Below are 22,925 nucleotides of genomic sequence, written 5' to 3'. Positions count from 1 at the left end.
ATATTTATGAAAAACTTATGTAAATTTAGAATAGATACGATGTGGGTATAAATATTTGTGTTCATTGTTGCGTTCTGGTGGTATCGCGGGTTGCGGTTTTCTTACTGTATATACTTACATTTCGTCACACCGTCTGTACAATTCTATATATTATAAATATACGTAGGTATAATTATTTGGTACATAATTTAGCAATTATAGAATTTCTTAAGGCGATGGTATTGTTGTATCATATTGCATGCACAATGATGCACGATTAAAATTTGTATATATATACAATATATATATATATGTATGTATATATAAATTTCGCTGTAGTTAATTACCTACGCATACCGTATTCAATAATGTATGTATTACATACAAAAGCAGTGATGGTGGTGGTGGTAGTGGTGGTGGTGGTGGTGGTGGTGATGATTTTTAAAGAAAATATATATTACATGGTACTTAACAACGTAAATAAAAATTTTTAAATGAATGGGAAGGATTATTCGATATTATACAACAGCAAGAATGAATTAGGGTTCTAATTATTATTTTTCTTTTTATATATACACAACTAATGGTGACAGGAAAAAAAAGAATAATAATAATAATAATAAAATAAATATAATACGATTTTGAAAGGCGTTTTTATATCTACGAGGTGATTCAGTTTTAACTTTGAGCTCGAAAGTATGATTTGAACAGTAATAATTATGTTCGTATATACGTGATGAATTTTTGTCGAGAACAATAAGAACAGTCGTAATATATAGAAATAATATTGAATATACGGAAATTTCATTATTACATTTATATGTACGTATAAAATTACTTGAATCACTTCGCGCGGTATAATTTCCCGTAGGTTTTACAATAAATTGTCGAATCAGCGTAATAATATTGGTTGAATAATTCTTGCTTTCCGGTTTTTAAATTATCGTCGTTGCCGCTGGTGCTGCCGTTGCTGTTGTTGTTAGATTGTTGTTGTTGTTGTTGCATGCAGGAGGCCGTCTGGCCCCAGGAATAGCGAGTCCCTCGGGCTCCGCCGGTTCAGGGAATGCTGCGAATACAAACACGGCAGCTGCCAGACGCGGAAATCGAAGACTTACGCGCAATGAAAGTCGCTACCATTCCGGTGAGTATATGACATAAAAAAGAGAGAAAGAAAACACAAGGAGTGAGAAAATAGAAGAGACGAGAGAGGAGATGAGGGAGATCAACGATTACGAGCGAAATTTTATCATTCGCTGGTTTTTTTTTTTTTTTCAATTCAACCCTTTGAGTCACATTTCCGTGTCGAGTCAACTTTTGTAACAAGATACGAAATCAGATTTTGAGAATTCAAGATGGTGGAGGAAAATTTCAAATTTGATCGAATGTGGTCAAAGAAACTCTATGCAGAAATTTTCGGGATCGCTGATTGGATTCGCTGTGGCGAATTTTCGAAATCTGATTTCAGATTCGTAATTAGCGATCCTAAAAACCTTGGAACAGAGTTTTTTCCCCGGATTTGATCGAACTTGAAATTTTCGTCCACCATATTCGATCCGCCATTTTGAATTTTTTAAACCCGATTTCAGATTCGTTATCAGCGAACCCAAACACTTATAATTTATGTAAAACATGTGTACGTGTAGAACGGGGTAATTTTTTCGGAAATGAATTATTCCATCAATTGTCACGATTTTTTTCAATCAATTTGTTTCTAGTAATAACAACTTACATTATATCGCAATAATTACTCTCGTGTATTGAAAACCTGTTAGTATACTATCAGAAACAGCAAAAAACCGCAAAGAAATGTTTTGCAAAGTTCTATAAATATACGAAAAATGTATATAAAATAGGTGATAAGAATACTTACCGCACTATGACTCAAAGGTTTGACCCCTCTTTTTGCGATTCGCTTATGATATAGAATTACTCACGATTATAAGGTCATGACCGATCGACAATCGATCCAATTTCACTGCGAAATTGCAAACGGGAAACTGAAGTCTGACTAATCCGTAAATCTTGGAATCGTCGGTAAATTTTTTGCCTTATCTTCTATTCAAGAGCTTATCGCGAAATGATTCATTATACTTGCGACCTCGACACGTTAATCGCAAATTCATTATCACGCCGTTCCGGGTATCTCTTACAGGCACGTAGATAAACAGATCGACTAATTATAGGCATTATACTATATCTTAAAAGGGAGAGAAAATAGAGAGATGAAGGACTGAAAAAGTAGGATACTTTAACTGGATATTTCTTTTTTCATCTTGTCTTACTTACGATTAGATAACGCGCGTATCGTAAGAGCAGTTATATTCACTTATAACGCTATATTTTTATCCACGAGCGGTGTGCCCAATGTGAGATTGAAAACGCAATTATGCCGTATCAAACGGTCAGCCTATATAAATAAGTAAGATATAATTATAATAATGAAATATAGAAAAAGGGGAGGAATTTTTCAGCGCTACATACGAATGTAGTGTTATTACTGCATGTATAAGCTGGATAATCTGCATTGTCTATTTGTTGTTCGGCTAAATGTGTAATTATTGTTGTTATTATTATTACTGCATTATTTATTAAAAATAATTGTTATTTATTGTGGATCATGCCAATGATATATATATACATATATATTTCATATTTTGACGTTGCATGTGTCTATAATTATACATTGATATATACCCTGTTCAGTAAATACATACATAAATAACCATGTTAACTGTACCCACAAAAAATTTTCTGTTTCCCTAATCGTTGTTATTGTTTTCTGCATCATTAATCGTTCTAAAATCTTGTGAAAATTGAAATTATTGGAAAAAAAAAAAAACGAAGATGCGAAGTTAATTAATTAACGAGCCTAGATGTCGCTGTGTTTTGCTTAAAAAAAAAAAAAAAAACCAACAAATAAAAATTAAATAAATAAAAACTCGTCGCTGCCATTGTTGTGATTTTATGTAATATTTAAATACATAACGCTACAATTATCGGAGTGAAGGAAATTTTCTTCGACGATAACCTTCACTCCTTGTAGCGTATCTGAACATGTCTATGTGTAACTCGTTTGACGTTTGAACTGGAGAGAATGAAGTTGGTGTTTAATATTAGTGTTTAAAATAACAAAGTAGTCTTTTCCCATTCGAGGTATTTTAAGCACTGTGTCACGTGACCGATTTCAGAGTATTTATGAGATTCGGTACTAATTTTTAATAACTAAATAAAACATCGGTTCGATTTTAAATTCGATTGAAATCGAAAAACGTAAACGAATATGTAACGTTTAAAAATTATTTCCTCTTCTTCACGAGAGCTTTGATTTGAGATAAAAAAAAAAACAGTCCGCTAGACTAAGATGATCCCTTGACAAAAATTTGGAAATCGATCAGACGGTTGTGAAAAATATTATACGGAATCTCGTAAACTATATATACTCTTTGAGTCGGTCACGTGACACCGTGATCGTGACAACTCGATGAAAGAATAGCAAACGTTTCGCCGAAAGTGTTTCTCATGGTATATGATTAACGCAAGGTGTTTGGTTGTCCAGAGGTGCGCCAAGAGGCGGTCCAGCAGGCACTAGCCGCGATGCAGGGTCGTCCGAAACCCTCTCTCCCGATGCCGTCTAAGCGTACGTCGGTGATGGCCAGGAGTCCGGATCGAGAACGTCGCGACAGCGGCGAGTCGAGCAGCGACGAGGACAGCGTCGTCACCGAGGAGAGTCCCGGGGCTGGGGGACCGACTGGAACCGGTCTCTCGGACACGAGCAGCACGGGATCGGCACGAGACACGCCGCCGCCCCCGAGGCCGCCGGCCAGGAGGCCGCCCGCGGACATAACGGACATCGCCGAGTACGCACCCCACGCCTACTGCAACATCCAACCACCCGACGTGACGCACACGACGCAGTCCAGGAGGCCGGGTGCCGACCGGGTGAACCGGTACCACGTCGTCGAGGACAACACGGGGACCACTGGACGGTGGAAGGTATCGGCCAAGATCCAGCAGCTGCTGAACACACTGAAGAGACCGAAGCGGAGACCGCTGCCTGAGTTCTACGAGGACGACGACATCGAGCTGGAGATCGCGGCCAACCCGAAGGATCCTAACGCACCGAAACCAGAGGGCGGATCCATGACATCCGCCGTTGGTGAACCGCTTTCCGTTCCATCGGGACTGCCCAGGTCACTCGAAGCCGCCATTCAACGGTACGGATCTGCCAGCTATAAGGCACCGGCCGCCACCGTTTTGGACCCCAATGGAAAGCCATCGGTACCTTTGACCTACGGGAAGCTACTCAGCAGGTCCCACAAGATAGCTTACACGCTGTTAAACAAGGCGCTCAGTCGGAGTGGTGATTGTTGTCTCAAACCCGGGGACCGGATAGCTCTCGTCTATCCGAATAATGATCCGATAAGCTTTATGTGCGCGTTTTACGGATGTCTTCAGGCTGGGATTGTTCCCGTTCCTATCGAGGTCCCGTTGACGAGACGCGACGCCGGTTCTCAGCAGATTGGATTTTTACTGGGTAGCTGCGGGATCCAGGTCGCTCTTACCAGCGAGGCTTGTCTAAAGGGGTTGCCCAAGACCGCTGCAGGCGAGGTTGTAGCGTTTAAGGGATGGCCGAAGCTGCACTGGTTCGTTACCGAGCATCTTGGAAAGACGCCCAAGGATTGGATGCCGCCGCCGAGGCTTACCGACGACACTCCTGCCTACATAGAGTACACTACCGACAAGGATGGATCCGTCATGGGAGTCACTGTCACCAGAGCAGCTATGCTGGCTAATTGCAGGGCTCTGACAATGGCCTGCGGTTACACGGAGGGCGAGAACGCCGTTTGCGTTTTGGATTTCAAGCGAGAAGTCGGATTGTGGCACAGCACTTTGACCAGTATTCTTAACGGCATGCACGTTGTCTTTATTCCTTACGCTCTGATGAAGGTCAGTCCCGCTAGCTGGATGCAAATGATTACGAAACATCGGGCCAGCGTCGCTGTCGTCAAGTCGAGAGACTTACACTGGGGTTTACTCGCTACCAAGGATCACAAGGATATTTCACTGTCGTCGCTCAGACTGCTGCTCGTTGCCGACGGCGCCAATCCGTGGTCATTGTCATCCTGCGATCAGTTTTTGTCTGTCTTTCAATCCAAGGGTCTCAGACCAGACGCCGTCTGTCCCTGCGCTTCGTCCAGCGAAGCACTCACTGTATCGGTTAGGAGACCCGGACGTGCCGGTGTCAACGCCACTGGAAGAGGCGTATTGTCCATGTCTGGTTTGAGTTATGGAGTCGTACGTGTCGACCAGGAAAATTCTCTCACTTCGCTCACTCTTCAGGACTGCGGACAGGTTATGCCCGGAAGTAAGTTGAAGGATAATTTATTCACCGAATGTTTAAAGAATATTCTGGTACTACGGTATCATCGCAGAGTCGTTACGTTGTCCCAAGCTTGATCACAGTGATTTATCCGTTCGTTTTCAATTCCAGGTGTCGTTGTGGTTGTCAAAATGGAAGGGCAGCCATTCATTTGCAAAACTGACGAAGTTGGAGAGATATGTGTACATAGTTCTGCGACGGGTAGCCAGTATTGGGGGCTCCAAGGATTGACTAACAACACGTTTAAAGTATCGCCTTTACTACCAGATGGAACGCCGCAGGGTGAAGTTGAATACGCAAGATCAGGACTGCTCGGTTTTCTCGGACCTGGAGGTCTCGTTTTTGTTTGTGGTTCGCGAGACGGCCTGATGACTGTTACGGGAAGAAAGCACAACGCGGATGATATTATCGCTACGGTACTCGCTGTTGAACCAATGAAGTTTATTTATCGAGGTAGAATCGCAGTCTTCAGCGTCAGGGTACTCAGAGATGAAAGGATATGCGTTGTCGCGGAACAGAGACCAGACTGCAGCGAAGAAGAGGTGAGCAGCTGCTGCTTATCTTCAGTTGATCTTAGTTAATTTTAAAAATTTTTTATCTACTTTCGTTTGTCAAACGATGCGAGTTGAAAATATTTTTTTATTACAGAGTTTCCAGTGGATGTCCAGGGTACTGCAAGCCGTCGACTCGATTCACGCGGTTGGCATTTATTGTCTCGCTTTAGTGCCACCTAATTATCTTCCCAAAACGCCTCTAGGAGGAATCCATTTGTCCGAGACAAAACGTCGTTTCCTCGAGGGAGCGTTGCATCCTGCAAATGTATTACTTTGTCCGCACACTTGCGTGACCAACTTACCAAAACCTCGCGAAGTACATTCGGGTAAGCAATACAGTCCAGCCTATGTCATAAATCATCTGTAGGGATCAGGTGTGTAAACGCGATTTCCAATCAGATTACGTGAATCATGTAAGTAAATACTTTTGCTTCATCGTGAACATTGGCTACAGGACAACCAATACTCGATGTGTCTAGCTTTGACACAAGTTTGTTTTTTTTTTTTTCTTAAAGAAATTTAATACCAATGAAAGTATCCTATAGGCTATAGTACAACGAATTACTTACGAAAATATGTTTCAATTGCACGTATTTTCGATCATCTGTTCTGGATCGTGATCAAATATTATGTTACCAATTCGTAAATGTTCCAGGATATTTTCTTGTATTTAATGTTCACTGGCGAGTTTTAAAAGCTTCTTGACTCACTATTGAAGTAAATGTTGCTACTTGTTTGTACTCGTATTTGTATATTTCAGATATGATATATAACAGTGTGAATCAAATGAATCGACTAGCTCTACGTTTTTCTATTGCTTCTTATTTTCACACTAATTATTACACTGTATTGTTTCATTATCTATCTGACTGTCGAGTATTTAACAATTGAACGTTTTGTTAGTATTCACTCGATACTATAAGTATAAAAATAATGTTCATATCCTTTTTACACACGCAAAACTGATCTTTCCAAGTCCCCTTTTTGTAAGCCTACTGTAAATATTGTTCTACAAGCCATGATACCGAGTCATCAAACCAATCAGTTGACAATATTTTCTCCATTTAAATGTACACAGTGATCAAAGTTTTTATCCAGCAATGAATCTGGCTCATGGTGAAGTGTCAAATTTGTTTGTCCTTAATGTTTAAAATGCCAAAGTATCGAACAAAATGTTAGAAGCACCACATTAGCTTTACTTCCTAGCTTGCCACCCTTGCGCACTGCGTCATATTGTGTACCCTTATAAATCCAGTGCTTAGCATGTGTACTCCATGAGTTATAGTTATTATAATTTTTTTTTAATGATTTTTTTTTTACATTCCTCTTTCTGTTGGCTGAGCCCTGAATGGTCCTTTTATCCCAAACCTGTACTATTCTACACTGTTGAACAATGTATCATTGATTATCGTCAAAGAAAAATCCAACACAGAACAGAATACACCGCCTGTTTGCTAACTTTTATTTTCCGGCCTCAGTCAGGGGAGAGTGTGCGAGGTACTCATTACTGGGTTGAGTGTTTGTGTTGGTTTACTAACGGAATGGTGCGGGGGCGTGTAGCGGGGGATTCTGTTGCAGACGTCGGCCCAGCGAGCGTCATGGTTGGCAACATCGTACAGGGTAATCGGTTGGCTTCGGCACAGGGGCGCGACATGGGGATCCTTGACGAAGACAGCGATAGTGCTAAGAAGGTTCGTGTCTATGTATTTGTCATTTATACTCTGCATTATGTCTGACAATGCATGCCAAACTGACTTACACAGTGTGAATTTGCACATTCCTGAAAATTATTCCAAACTTATTTTATTTTCAGTACCAGTTTATATCCGAGATTCTTCGGTGGCGGGCCGCCAGCACCTCGGATCACGTGATATTCACGTTATTGAATGCAAAGGGTGCAATCGCGACGTCGCTCTCGTGTTCACAACTGCATAAAAAAGCAGAGAGAATTGGAAATTTGCTGCTCGATCGTGGACGGATCAATACCGGGGATCACGTAGCGCTTATATTCCCTCCTGGTATAGATCTGATTTGTGCTTTTTACGGGTGCTTGTACGTCGGTGCTGTTCCGGTCACAATCAGGCCACCTCATCCACAGAATCTTCAAACTACTCTGCCAACTGTTAGAATGATCGTTGACGTCAGCAAATCCGTACTCGTATTATCTAATCAAAATCTGCTGAAGCTTCTGAAATCGAAGGTACAAATCTATGCATCCGTTGTCTAGAGTTCAAGATTTTGTCAGTTTTGAAATTATCATTGTCATATCTCCCAACAGTTTTCCGAATACTTTCAACTTCTGGATATAATGACTTAATATTTTTTGTTTCAAACTCAACAGGAAGCAAACAACGTAGTCGACATGAAAACTTGGCCAACGACGTTGGACATGGACGATATGCCGAAAAAGAAACTTCCCGTTATGTACAGGGCTCCGACAGCAGAGATGTTGGCGTATCTAGATTTTAGTGTATCAACAACGGGAATGCTTGCGGGAATCAAAATGTCGCATGCGGCAGTGACTTCGTTGTGCCGAGCGATGAAGCTCGCCTGTGAATTATACCCGTCGCGCCATATAGCTTTGTGTTTAGACCCGTACTCTGGTCTCGGATTTGCGTTGTGGTGTTTGAGCAGCATATACAGCGGCCATCATTCAATTCTCATACCGCCATCAGAGGTAAATCGCCCAAACGTTACTTGCATAGTAAATAATTTATCGTTATTTTCTGATTCGTCGAATGGAATCACGGTAAACACACGAGAACAAGAAATTAAAATCCTTGAAGGAAAAGCATAAAAAATTTTACCAACAACTATGTGTAGGTCGAAGCAAATCCGGCCTCTTGGTTGTCCGCCGTGAGCCAGCACAGGGTCAGAGACACTTTCTGTTCCTACGGTGTAATGGAGTTGTGTACAAAAGGTTTGGGCTCTTCGGTGCATGCTCTTAAAGCTCGCGGGGTCAGTCTCGCCTGTGTTAGAACCTGCGTTGTCGTTGCCGAAGAGCGACCACGAATAGCCTTGACGACCAGCTTCAGCAAACTATTTTCCGCACTTGGATTGAGCCCTCGTGCAGTCTCAACGTCTTTCGGCTGCAGAGTAAACACAGCCATATGTCTTCAGGTTAGTAAAAGGAGAAAAATCTGACGGTTAAATTGACGAATAACCGACAGAATGGATGTTATAAAGTTCACCAATGCTAATTTTACAAGCAATCTTGGAAATTTTCGTTCAAAACAGGGAGCATCTAGTCCAGAACCGTCAACAGTTTATGTAGATTTACGGGCGCTGAGGAACGATAGGGTTTCGTTGGTGGAAAGAGGCAGTCCGCACTCTCTCTGCTTGATGGAGTCAGGCAAACTTTTGCCAGGAGTGAAGGTGATCATCGCGAATCCGGAGACCAAGGGTCAGTGCGGGGACTCGCATTTAGGTGAAATATGGGTTCAGTCGTCGCACAACGCCAGCGGTTACTTCACGATTTACGGCGACGAAAGCGACTATGCGGACCACTTTAACGCTCGTCTCGTAACTGGAAATACCGGCGAAGTTTACGCGCGGACTGGATATCTCGGCTTCCTCAGGCGTACCGAGAGCGTCCAACAGTCTGCTGTCGGTGACACAACTGGGGACAGCTCGGCTTCCGACGCCGAAGGTCCGCCTGTTGACGCGGAACTCCACGACGCTGTATTCGTCGTTGGTGCTCTTGATGAGGCAATTTTACTCCGAGGAATGAGGTATCATCCCATCGATATCGAAAACAGCGTCATGAGGTGTCACAAGAAGATCGCTGAATGGTAAGACCCAACATTTACTCGACGTAAATAAATAATTTGTAGTCAAATTGTCTAGCTGCGAAAAAAAATTTTCTGGATAAAAAGAATAGATGTATTTTCCATGAATGGAGATTTTTACACGAAGCTTACAAGTTTACAGAAGGAACGTAGCCATTACGATATTGAATAGTCGATTTGTTCCTGTACCCGTAGTAGATAAAAATCTACTTAGAAATATTGCATGGATGAAAAGTAAACGTCGAGTCTTTGGAAAAACGTTTGCACAAGATCGTCGAAATACGGGATCGTAAGGATGTTATTTTAGAACGAGATATACTATTTTTATACCGTCATTGATTGTGCTGCAAGACGAAGAGTTGTTATTGCTGAAATTTTGTTTTTTTTCTCTTACCGGTTTCCCGTAAATTTACGCGATTGTGTTTTTCCATGCATCTGTATGTGTATATTCGCGAGATAAATCTTTTTTTTAATCGTGTGCTTGCACCGAATTGATCAATGTAAGTGTTTGTTTAATAGCCGAAACCAGTTTCATCTTTTACACACCAGACTCGCTAACAATAAACGTCTGGTGAAAAGCATCGATCAATATTTACAATGACGCAATTAAGTTCTTTTTTCTAACGGTTGGCGTTGAATTCCGTGGAGTCTGATACTTTTCGACTTGCTAGAAATGTTAAATTCCAGCTGCCCGATCAAGTTTCACGATAAGTTTCTTAAATCATCATTCAAAAAGATGCATATATATAACAGGGATAAAACAAGATTAACGAGCCTACCGAATAATTATCAATGAAATAACTTAGAGGAATTATGACCGTGAATTATGTGGCTCTTGAAACCCAGACTCGCGCGTGATTAGATAATCGTTATTTTTACACTGCTATTTAATACGTAACTCATCCTACGAGCGTAAATCGATAATATTAATTTCGTTGTATAGTGTTACATAAAATGTTGGATAGAATTAAAAATTTTTTCCTTTTTAAAGAAATTTTACACCGCTCAACTGTATATCTTTCAATGCATTTTTGAATGCATTAGCTGTTGAATAGATCTAAAGAAATTCAGTCCAGTTATTTAATGGCCTTCAATTGATATTGATTTATGTCACTTAGTAAATTGTGAATCGAGTATCTATTATTATGAGAGAAGTAGGTGGGTGCTCAGATGAATAAACATGAACGGACATTCGTTGTTGATGTCTCGTTTTGACCGAGATCGTCGTCGCGATAATCGAACTCGGGTAATTTACTAATTACCCTGCCTTCTGAAGTGAAACACTTCAGTAATTATCTCTATCTATCAATGATGTTTCGGTTAATTCTAATTACAGTAAAGATTATTATCCAACGAATTACGTAACTTTGAATTCACGCCGATTACCCCTTACTGAGTGCAATGTCGTCTAATTTAAATGCCAATGCGATTTGAATATCAATTGAATGAAGTCTGGAAATAGGCACCTGCGATGTATAACTTATAACAACCCGCATCCAAGAGATAGTCTTTGGTGTCTGTAATTAAATCCCAGCTGTGTGTGTGAAAGAACATTAGCTTATTAACTGTTCCCTTAAATAGCATCAGTTGTCACCTTTCACATACTGTATCATATTTATTTATGGACTGTTATCTTGTAGAAGAAAAAAAAAGTGCCACTGACTGACTGACTGTAGTTTTACGTAATTTTTTATAATTGATACAACAGTCGTAGTAACAACAACCTGGCTGCACTTCTGTCCAATCAAGTCAAATGGGCAATGTGCCAATTATCCTTGAAAACAAAACACCGACAATGAGAGGCTTGTACAGTCTACGTTTGCATAACGAGAACAAAAATACAACAAGTTTTTCAGAGAGACTGTAGTGGGCGTAGTTTATTGTACCGTGGATCATTATCCGTTATTTTTTTTTCTTCCTTTATTTTTAAACTGCCAAAAGTCTTGAACAACTTTACATCTATGAAACTTCTAAAACTCAGACGTTTGTTTCTTTTTTTTCAAATCTGCTGTTATTATTGAATAAACCGAAATTTTATGGTCCGTTATCTCTCTACGATAAAATCTGCTGTTTGAATTGTATGAAAAATGGATTGTTAAGATGGGATATTAAGTGAGAATAAAACGTCAACAAGTTGTTGAACCTGTTTAAGTCTCATGAAAATTGATCATGCAGCGATAAGAAAAAATGAGACCTGGTAACGTGAAAAGCTTAGTTAACAATTTATCGCGGGTGTTGAGTAATCGGTATCTTATATCGTATTCTTCTGTTACAGCGCCGTATTCACGTGGACGAATCTCCTGGTGGTCGTTGTCGAGTTGGACGGAAGTGAAAGCGAAGCCCTGGACTTGGTAGCTCTGGTGACAAGCGCTGTTCTTGAGGAACATCATTTAGTTGTCGGAGTAGTTGTTGTCGTCGATCCTGGCGTCGTACCAATAAACTCTCGCGGCGAGAAACAACGAATGCACCTTCGTGACGGTTTCCTTGCAGATCAATTAGACCCTATATACGTCGCGTACAATATGTGAATCTTGTATTCACGATTTCACGAACGATTTAATACGACTTTTTGTGATTTATATATATATATATATATATATACTATACATGATATCTACTACCCAGGGAGTCAATCGACTTGAAACTATAGTTGATCAGGCAAAGGTGATGACATAAGTAAAAGAAACATAGGTCGACCAGAGAAATTTATGACGCAGTGAATCGTGGCAATTGTCTTTGTTTTCATGAAAAAACTGAAAGGATTGGTAACTCGTGTGATGATATATCTACGTATGTATGTGTATAAGGTAAATATTAATATTTTGGTAGATGTATCGTATATCACAGGTATTTCAAAATCGTGACAAAAGTTTTTTATACGCTTTTATAAGGCAGACATAAATCGTTGTCGTTAACGTCGTAGTCTCCCTGAGGGACACTTCGTTGGATGAAAAAGCTTTTTAATAATTCACAGCTGGTTCGGTTTTTTTTTTCTCTTTTCAAGGAACCAAGCTCGCACTGGGTGCTAAGGTACCAAATGATGAGAATATCGCAATGCGCATTATTTTCCTAAGCTCCATCTATCAATTAGCCAATCATACGTCGCTGTACTTTGTCATCGCCTATTTTCAGAATTCCATTTTATCAAGTTTCAGTGCACTAACAAAACTAAACTTTGAAACCTCGAACGCATTTATAAGATTATTGTCGTTACTGAAATTTCAAGTCTTTGGTCACAGTGACGAAACTTTAGCGTCGAATTGAATCCGTAATAATTCGATTCGAAGACTCAATTTCGTATATTATTATATTTAAATTAATTCTCACAATTGAGACTCTGATTATTCAATCAGTATAAAGATAATTGTAAGAGAAAATGATATCGCATTTTTTAATATCAAAAAAATCTACAAATTTCACGACTCTTGATTTGCGCGTTAATTTACAATTCGATATTTATGAAGGAAGCGTGTTTCCCTTGAGAAAGCTTTATCTCAAATTGCACACAACTAGTAAGTTAATTGAAATACGTGATCGACCAAGCAGGATAGGTATTTATTCTCAAAACCCTTGATTCTCTCGATTGGAATATCGTTTGGTGTTTCAATGCTATAACGCACTACTGTCATTTTATTATTATTATTATCATTATTATTTTTTTTGTCTAATCGTTTAGTTTTAGAATTTATACTACTAGGACTTACGCAGAATTTAAAGAGCAGCTCATTTTATCACTTATCAACTACTTTATAATCTGTTATATAATCTTTCTTTACTATGGCTGAGAAAGATATATAGTCGCAGTATTTGCCTTTTGTAATAGACTTAAAACAATAGCAATTGTATTACACCGACGGTTCAGGCTCGCTTTATTAGCTCACATTGTCGTCGTAGCAAAAATTGAAGTTGATGTGTTTTCTATTTTATATATAATTATATACCATTATAAATATGTATATGAAGAATCGCACAAAAAATGCGCACGAATATTTACAAATATTTAAATATGTAAAAGGAAAACACATAAAAATTGGAAGAGAAATGAACGTTTTATTCAGTGAAAAATAAAAATTCACACGGACAAAAATCCTAGATAAAAACTTTTATTTGACGAAAGCTCAAATCTAAAGTATACGCATGCCGTATCTTCTACAATAAATGCGTACTTGTTTTCAAAAATTTTCATTTCTACTTTTATGTTGGGACTCTATTGGAATGTATATTTGTTAATAGTTTTATAGTTTTATATTTTATGTTTATTTTTATTAACACATACCTTACATGAGTACCAATATATTATTGTCGTTTCGTTAGTGCAATATACGTATACATATACATGAATACAAACATACATACCTATATACATAATAATATAAAATATCTGTGTAAAATCTTGAAATTCGACATGACAGATATTTTTTTTTTTTTTTTTTGTACATAGAAAATGATAGGAATGATGAGCCAAAAGAAGTAGAAGGGTGTGTAACAAAACGATTGAGCTTAAAAATTTTTTCAAAATTATCACGCCAATTGTCTGTCATAGTCTAGGATCGCTCTATGCTGTTAAGATTTTTTAGGGTTACTAGAGTGACCGGAGAACGACTAGAGGAAGGGATCTGTTTGTGACAATTTTAAGATTAAAACGTGCCATTTCATCTCGTCTCATCTCCATCTCGTTTGGACTTGTTCGTCAAGTGCTTTATAGAAACTACCTTACTACCCCATAGTGAGAGAATACATGAGGAATTTGGTTGTGTTATGTATAAATGTTGATACTAGTTAGTAGTTTAACTCGTTAGGGTATACTTGTACTACGTCATCATAGTTTTCCGATATCCTTAGTAGGCAATTCTCTTTATTACCCTAAAATCCAAAGTCCTTAATTCCCATTTTCTACCCGTTTTATCTTTCCTCACTTTTCCAATACCCATCCATCCCACCCTTAACACTGTGTATATAAAGCACAACAACCGCGCGTTAAAGTTAAGTATATATAATATAATTTTTAAGTTTACGTAAAAAAAAAAAAAAAATCAATAATAATATGATAATAATATGAGTTATTATTATCATTATTATATGTTGCGTAGCGTTATTATCTTCAATAATTAATGTTCACTCGTTCATCACTTTCTTCCCCATTATTCCCTCTCCATTAAATCATAAAAATCCCATTGATGTATCTATTAAATACATTATATACGAAAAGATAACAGATTGAGGCCGTTAAAATTTTGCGGCTCGTAGTGTTTTCTATAATAATGAGATAGATCATATACATATATACATAGAATTATAGCTAAATTTCCAATTCCCAAACCCAAACTCTTTAAATTTACATCCAAGTAACACACAATTTGTAATCGACATTGTATTACATACGAAGTACGTTAGTAAATACATGAATGCATATAGCAGCCAATCATCAATAAACGTAATTGTACATTTTTATACCGCGTTAGGTATATTATTTTATTTCTAGCTTGTCACATTATCCCTAAACGATTATTGTCCAGCGGGTCATTGGCATTGTTCCAATGAAATTTGTTTTCTGGGGAAAAAAACGGCACGATATTTATTTATTTACTGCTATTTACCCTTCATCATAATTTCCCACAACTATAAATGAAAAAAAAAAAAAAAAAAAAAATTAACACCGGAAACTGCACGTAGGCACCATGCGTTGTTCTTGACGCTGTGAACGCGTGGTGTGCACGTGGTTGTAGTAATATAGTATTCGTCACGGTAATCCGTGTACAATATACATACATATCATGTATATGTATTTAGGCAAGGCTTTGAACATGGTCACAAACGTATATTCAATACGTACTTCATTTTTTTTTTTTTCTCATCTCACTTTTTTTCCCGTTATAGAATATACACTGTGATGTGTATTTGCTGCGTCACTTGAAGTGAGGCTGAAATGGGATATCCGCGTCAGCACGATACTAGAGAACCGGAAATTTGACTCTCGATTTCCAGACTCCTCCCGGGCGTTACCGAGTCTCCGGGGATTTTTGAAAAGCACGCCTCGCGTTGTTCGCTCGACGAGTTAAACAGACGCGATCTACGAGGCGAGAGACGTTCGCCCGGCTTGTTAGCGGTGTTTATATCTTGCATAAGTATGTAAATGCTTGCAACCGTGTAAATATCTGCACGCACGCATGCCTGCACAATCAGACGGTTAAAAATTATTCGCGATGCCGATCGCTCCACGGGGGAAAAAAAAACATCACGCTGGTATTCATTCGTGAAATAAAAAAGTTGTGCGTCGTTTAATCGTGGTTTCTTGTATATACTTATGTACATACATACGGTATGATATTGTACATACATACATACATATACATATGCGGTGTCGTTTTACGCCGCATCTAAGTCTCCGACGACGTTTTTTATTTCCAGTAGGTATAAAAATTTACAGTTCGGTATCGACACGTTGCTCAGTCTGTGCCGGCGGTAGCAGCTAGCAGCACATAAAGATCAACGGTGTAACAACCGCTAGGCAATCTCACTGGAATACGGGTGGTAAAATTTTAACATGGCAACGCGGCTGCATTTCATTCGTAAACTATCGTGTGCTTCGTGTATATAAAATCTGTTTGGTGCATGCGATAAATTGTTTGCGAACCGTACGGTGGTCTATTTCTTCGGTTAACTTTTCCTCACTTCCCGTCCTTCTCCCCCCCATCGTGAAGCCTTGAACTCGACCGTGAAAAATTGGAGGGAAAAACAGTGGTTAAAAGCAGAACGAAAATAAGAACGGATAAAGTGGTGACATAACCGCGACGGACAGACACGTCGAGGTAACGTCGTCTCTGTAATAATTACATACGTAAAACTGGGCTTTTCGTTCCCGAACAAAAATAAAGAATTTATTTATAACCTATCGCTACACCGCTCGTTCACCGGACTCTCGTCTGATGTGTAAACCATACGTAGAGAAATTTGTGCATGTAGTTGGGAGAGTTATGCCGTTTGTTTTCTCACGAGTTTGGTGTAGGTATGTACGATATAACGTAACATAAAATGTATCGGACCGTGAGCGTGATGATAATGATAGACACGTGCCTGAGAAAATATGAAATACGTACGAGCCTGAAGTTAGTAACGTTACCGTATCGAACCGTTGAAAAAAAAATTACCATTTTGCATCTTGTTAGATTAACTCGAAAAGTTGAATTTTCAAAATCTGAGTTTGTTCGTGCTTTATTAACGGTTTCCTGAATTTCCGGTTATACTTTAAAGTTTCAAAATAACTAGGTTTTCTAAAGTTGCATTACTACAATGACGTTACAAACTTCAGCCTGATAAAAATACGTTATAAATTACATACAAGGGTTGTGAAGGAATCGTTCATTACTTCTTCCTTTCTACCTTTTTAAACAGGGAAACAACGCGAGAAGTTTCGAGGTCTTTCTTCACGAACCTCAGACGCGGGCCAAGAACGACGAGGAGATGTTCCTGGCCGGCCGGGCCCTGAGGAAGCCTTGAGGAACGACAGAGAGACAAACAGAGAGAGAAAGAGAGAGAGAGACGTCATTACGAGTAGCGTCGAGGCGTTGAAGCGGCGCTCCGTTCCTCTCGACGGAGTCAAAGGACTCGTCCATCAGACACCGCATATAATACTGACAATAGGCAAGCGCCGTCTCTTGCGGCATCGCTAGTGCGACCCGCGGCGTCGAAGCGTTCGGGTGAAAGTCCGGTACCGGGTTTAACCGTACCGAGGCCGGAGTCAGAGGTACGTACCAACGCACACTTATCGTTACACACAACCCTAGAAACACAGGCCTAATTTCGTTTCGTCCTTTTTGCCAAGGCTGCGCGGATACTGCTTGGCAAACTTCAATATCGAGGCGAGTAAATAAATACAAATTAATTGAAGAGCCCCTGATCGCGATTCGACGATTCGAATGTCGCGGGGTTCGTCATCCCGCTGATCAAACTTCTTTATATCTCTTGTCTTACGTTATGTTTTTTTTAGATATGTTGTACGATGGTGCGTATTTACACTGCACATGTGTCGTGATGTTGTCATGATATTAGGAGAGAGGACCGCGTGGCGAATTGCTAATTCTGACCGAGGTGTGTTGTGAGAGATGTGTGTCTATAGCTGTGATAAAACCATGCGGATAACAGACAGACTCCCGCCAAGAATCTAAACTCCGCAGGAATTCCGGGAACGCGAGCATCGATTGCCGCGGCAATGGCATGGGGGAAAAAACGTGGAAGAAGGGAAACGTTGATTTTACTTAGATGATTGTAGGTAAAACCATCAAGTCACGACGTGTTATTCGTAACGATTTGCCAATATCGGGACGTATAAATTGTTGATTGAAATTTTGTCGTGTGTGGAGGCTACAGAAATCTAGAGGTTCTGGCGTTCGTTTTTCTGTTGAATTTTTTTTTGCCGTTTCTACGTGAGGCAAGTTCTTATCAACTAATCGATTAGTTGCTTTAAATATAAAGAAAAATAACATAGAGAATAAAAAAAAAATCAGGTTCATGTAGTTTTTGCAGCGAATTAAAGCAAACTTACGACACTGCATTATATACTATAATTATGAAAACGGAGATATAAGGAAATATATTCTTTGCAGAATAATTGGAATTACTATTCTGGGTTGATTTGAAGAAAACTCGTAACTTTAGAATATAATCATACATATACACACTATTTACACGGCTGTCGCGAAAAACTGGGAAGATTAAAAATTTCATACAAAATTCGCGCATATCTCGGCACGTGTATCGCATTTATATATCAGGCATCGTAATGCCTATGCAAATTCTACACATGAAAATAGATGGAGATTTTTGAATCTTAATATAGTATCCGTCGTATGCTAAGTTTGCCAATTGGCAAACGGGAGCAGCTACTATACCTGTAAAGATGACGCGGCGTTAACTGGTTTCTAGGAAAGATGCTTAAAAAAATTTTACCGCCAGGATACAACTGATGAAAGTATTCAATTAACACAAAAACTTGTATATTTCCATGCTCAACGATAATTTAATTCACGTATCAACGAATCTCGCGGAAGTCTAGAAGGAAAAGAGTTTTTGTTCTAACTAGCTGAAAATCGAAGGCACGTGCGCTCCTTTATATTTACGTACTTGGTAACGAAATTGCTATCGCTTTTCTAACCACAGATTGTGTAAATACAGGAAACCAGTAACGCCGAGAACTGTACTGCAGCCAGATAAAGTCAATCGAAGCTTTACTATATAAACATACATGTAGAGCCAAATAACGTCCCGTTCAATTTGATTTCCCACTTACAATAATTAATACACGTATACATGAAGTATACTTTATTACATGTATATGTGTACCGTTCGAGTCTTTGGACCGGAGTAGATTCATTGGTGTCAATTGTTGCTGTACAGTGTAAAGAGAGAAAGAGATATAGAGAGATACGCGATGATCGTGATGTAACTTATTTAGTCGACGGCGACGTCTGTTATAACAACAGACCGGTATTATAATAGTGGCTATGCGTGTCATGCAATTCGATTTAATCCTCGATGCCAAATGGGTACATATGCATATTATTACACACACGCCTCCTTCGTTACCATTCCAGTCGACGTTATATCCAAGACATCTACTACTGCCTACCTACGATGCGGACACAAATTTCTCAAATCATATTAATCGAACATCTGCAAAGGTTCAAATTTATAAATCGAGGCATAAGGTGTTTACTTTTTTCTTTTCTTTTTGTTTTTACAGATATTCGTTCAATGCACGTTTTTTGTCCTGATATCTGATTTCCATTCGACGTTTTTTTTTTTAAATCCAACTTGTGTGCTTACGCACATGCATACACACATACTCACATATATGTATATATTAACTCAATTTAAAACTCCGGACTGACGTGTTCGTCACGCGCTTCCAAGTATATACAATAAGACGCACTCGATATCTCTCACCGTAATATATTCTTTAACGGAATATCGAATGTCGCCTCCGCCTCGATCCATTACTTCGTCTGCGTTGGTCGGACAACAAACAGAAGTGCGAACACACGTTATATCCATTATTGCACGGTTCTCTCACGCGCGGAAAGATATTATTATTGCGTAGATATTGTTATTAACAATATACGTATAGTTATTCGTTAACACGTACTAAAACAGTTGCCACGACGACTTGAGAATTAGTTAAATCGCACTTGTTGAAAATACTGGGAATCGGGAAATTTCACACTTTGAATCTGTTCTCGATATTCTCTTCTATTCTTCTCTTACGTACTTATCGTGGACGATTCTAGCGGAATAATTATTAAATTCCCATACATAATCACGCATATGTTCCTCCATCTTTGTAATATGTGTGTATTGCATTCGCGCAAACGTGGTCGCTACAAATAATTCTAAGAGTTAGTCAACCGCGTAGAATACGTAGACAATACGTATAGAAGCATTCTTCGAGGAGACACATTCCTTTCTCCCACTAAAACGTTTTTTTTTTCTTTTTCTTCCCTCTTCTCTAACTACAGTACATAATTCTCTTCTGTCATACATGACGCGATACATATGCGGGCCTCATAGTTTATTATATTACATACAAATAGCTCTGCTGCTCCGCATATATATTCACGTTCTTACAACACAACTATACCGGGACAATCTCTTGAAACTTGAAAATCAACCGCGCATGCGCCTAATAATTCAATCTCATTGGTCGGCTAAATCTTCCCGCGGCGATATTCTTGTTTGCGATGCAGGTGGGCCAACCTACGCAAAATGTGTACGTTTGAATTTTCAAAGAGCATAAGTCTTAAATTCCGACCGTTCTTTGAAGAATCAACTTTCCGACCCGATAACAAATTCTTCCCAAACCTTTCCGAGTCACTGACTCAGTTATTTGAGATTCTAACCTCGATAATTTATATTTTCAACTACATCGCCGGTAGAAACGGTTTGACAGATGAAACTCGGGATGGCCAGCTTGCACAAACAGACGATTAAGACTCGCGCATGCGCAGTTGATTTTCAAATTTCAAGAGATTGTCTGGCCAAATTTTGTCGATAAAATTCATTTGCATAGATCCAAAATTACACACGTTGACGTTTATGTGTATAAATTGATTTATATTGATTATAATCACGCTTGAGGAAATCTAATTACACGAACATAGGTGTGTATCACGAACACCGGTTCGACACCGTGACTGTACAGATCAAATATTATTTAACACCACGCGGCTATATATATATACGTAGTTTATAATCGTGGTTTAAGCGTGGCGCATGACGGATCGTTAAATTATCGCTTTCGCTTAATTTTCGTATTCTAATCGTGCATCGGCGATGCGATAGTATAAAACACGTACTTATATGCGGACGGGTAACTTTTGCATAGCCCGGTGAGTAAAATACCGCTTACCTTTGCGTAAGTGTTGGTAATTATTATTGCAGAGTCGCAACACAAACGTGAGATATTTTCGCGAAATAGACAGGCACACATTTAACGCGTATCGTATGTATAACGACACACGGAGTACCGATTGGGAATGTAAAAGAAAGAAAGAAAGATCGAGAGAAGAAAAAAATCGACCATCGAGAAAAGGAGAATAAAAAAAACAAACTCGCTATGGTAATTCGACTGTACGTGAAGCAAAAAAATATTTTGCAATTCGACCTCTACATCCATATACATACCTATATATATCTGTGTTCCTATTTCGCCTGTGGAACAATCTTGTGTATCTATATTATAGTATATACTATACGTATATAAATAATAGATGTAACATTTTGCTGCGTGAAAGTTGAATTTGGCTCAATGAGAGGCAAACTACTGTATGTATATATATATATATGTATATATGTTTATACATACCTGTTAAATAATGGAATATCTATTTGAATCGTAGACATATGATATGTGGTGAATTTGAAAATCGACGGATAAAAAAAATTCTTGCTTCAAGATCAAATACGAAGTTCATTTGGCGTACAGCATGCTGAGAGAAATATGAAAATGCTGAAGTATCATGTACATAATTATTGAAATTATTTCATTTACTTTTAACTTCACTTTCATACGTCGTCGTCGGGGTATAATTTTAATTGTCCCAGTACACCTAGAAAATTTAAATACACTGTGTGTATATTATAATATATGACACATGTAGTTACTTACGCTGCAGTTCAGCAGTCGATTCCGATTACACAGTTACAAGTATGCACGATGGATGGATCGCATACGTATTTGAATCGCGGTTACACCGATGTGCATATAAGTTGGCTACGTAACTTGAGAAGAATATTATTATACATACTGATAACTGCAGCATACTCAGGCGCTTCACCGAGGTTCAAGTTTATTTTCGATCGTTATAACATGTAATATGTATGTGACGTACCGTAATACATATTGTTCGGATAAGTATTCTTTGAACGTGCGCACGGGGAAATGGGAACCGGATCAATTGCTGCGCGTATTCGATACACATACTTTATGTGTTATACCTATTATTTCTTCGATAAAAAGGATAATCGGTCGCAGAGGTGTAAGTGCAAACCTGAAGGGGGGGGTTTAAAGTTTGGGCTGTCTAAAAGCATATCTATATTTATGAGTTTTTTTTTTTTTTAAAGAAATTGGGAGCACTTGGAGCAATTTGAGTTCGAGGGCTTTATTATTTATAGTTTCAAGAACATTCTGAAAATTTTTCATCGAAATTAATAACAAGCTTTTTCATTTTCGTAAAAAAAAAAAACCTAAATATAGGTATGATTTTAGATCGTCCATCGTTCATCGGCTAATTATTATAGCGTGAATCGTGATATGTACGATTATTCTGGATGACATGAGGTGAGATGACGATTTTGTTACTGTAATAAGTACGATAGTTGCGTGCAGAGTGACGTCAGTGAGTAAAATTGTCACGTGATTGTTGTAGTCTCGAGTGTAAACCATATTTTGAGTTTGAAATTTTCGTCGGGCCATAATGGATCCGCCATCTTTAATTTTTTATATCCGGATTCCGCTTTTTAATCATGGACCCCAAAAACGTTAGAACACCATCTTGTTATAAATGTTGAACAAAGTTTTTTCTACACCAGAGGCGCTAGAGCTGCTGATATCAGATTTTTCAAATTCAAGCAGGGAAATGCGATACAAGCAGCAACAAACGGGCGCCATGAACCTGACATTCTGCGTTGCAATAACCAAAAAAGGATCGACGACAGCGCAAAATGGTTAGG

The 22,925-nt window shown here is 38.9% G+C and overlaps 2 protein-coding genes and 1 long non-coding RNA gene across 15 annotated transcripts in view; 2 read left to right on the top strand and 1 right to left on the bottom strand.

Annotated features, from left to right (window-relative positions):
* Positions 1–15,152, top strand: part of LOC107223804 (disco-interacting protein 2) — a 44,234-nt gene extending 29,082 nt beyond the window's left edge. For 4 of the 10 annotated variants that reach the window (XM_046732607.1, XM_046732606.1, XM_046732604.1 and 1 more), the window contains 10 exons: positions 989–1,120; positions 3,536–5,344; positions 5,471–5,901; positions 6,008–6,239; positions 7,474–7,604; positions 7,727–8,113; positions 8,255–8,590; positions 8,737–9,033; positions 9,151–9,704; positions 11,977–15,152. In XM_046732607.1, coding sequence (XP_046588563.1) covers positions 989–1,120; positions 3,536–5,344; positions 5,471–5,901; positions 6,008–6,239; positions 7,474–7,604; positions 7,727–8,113; positions 8,255–8,590; positions 8,737–9,033; positions 9,151–9,704; positions 11,977–12,229 — 4,562 coding nt within the window. In that variant the 3' untranslated portion in view covers positions 12,230–15,152. The remainder of the gene's footprint in view (positions 1–988; positions 1,121–3,535; positions 5,345–5,470; positions 5,902–6,007; positions 6,240–7,473; positions 7,605–7,726; positions 8,114–8,254; positions 8,591–8,736; positions 9,034–9,150; positions 9,705–11,976) is intronic. The other 6 variants (XM_046732608.1, XM_046732609.1, XM_046732605.1 and 3 more) reach the window with 3 other exon arrangements.
* LOC124293109 lies at positions 2,239–20,826 on the bottom strand. Its single transcript, XR_006903024.1, has 3 exons — positions 20,330–20,826; positions 15,662–15,672; positions 2,239–2,251 (listed from the first exon to the last, which is right to left on the bottom strand). It is a non-coding gene; the product is annotated as an uncharacterized LOC124293109 (long non-coding RNA).
* LOC107226644 (band 3 anion transport protein) overlaps positions 16,186–22,925 on the top strand; it is a 57,977-nt gene continuing 51,237 nt past the window's right edge. For 3 of the 4 annotated variants that reach the window (XM_046732618.1, XM_046732614.1, XM_046732613.1), the window contains exons 1-2: positions 16,186–16,707; positions 17,094–17,445. The gene's annotated coding sequence lies outside the window, so the exon portion shown is untranslated. The remainder of the gene's footprint in view (positions 16,708–17,093; positions 17,446–22,925) is intronic. The other variant, XM_046732616.1, reaches the window with a different exon arrangement.

The sequence above is a fragment of the Neodiprion lecontei genome, chromosome 2, assembly GCF_021901455.1.
Source record: "Neodiprion lecontei isolate iyNeoLeco1 chromosome 2, iyNeoLeco1.1, whole genome shotgun sequence".
Classification (NCBI taxonomy): Eukaryota; Metazoa; Arthropoda; class Insecta; order Hymenoptera; family Diprionidae; genus Neodiprion; species Neodiprion lecontei.
This window is presented reverse-complemented; position numbering and strand designations above follow the sequence as displayed.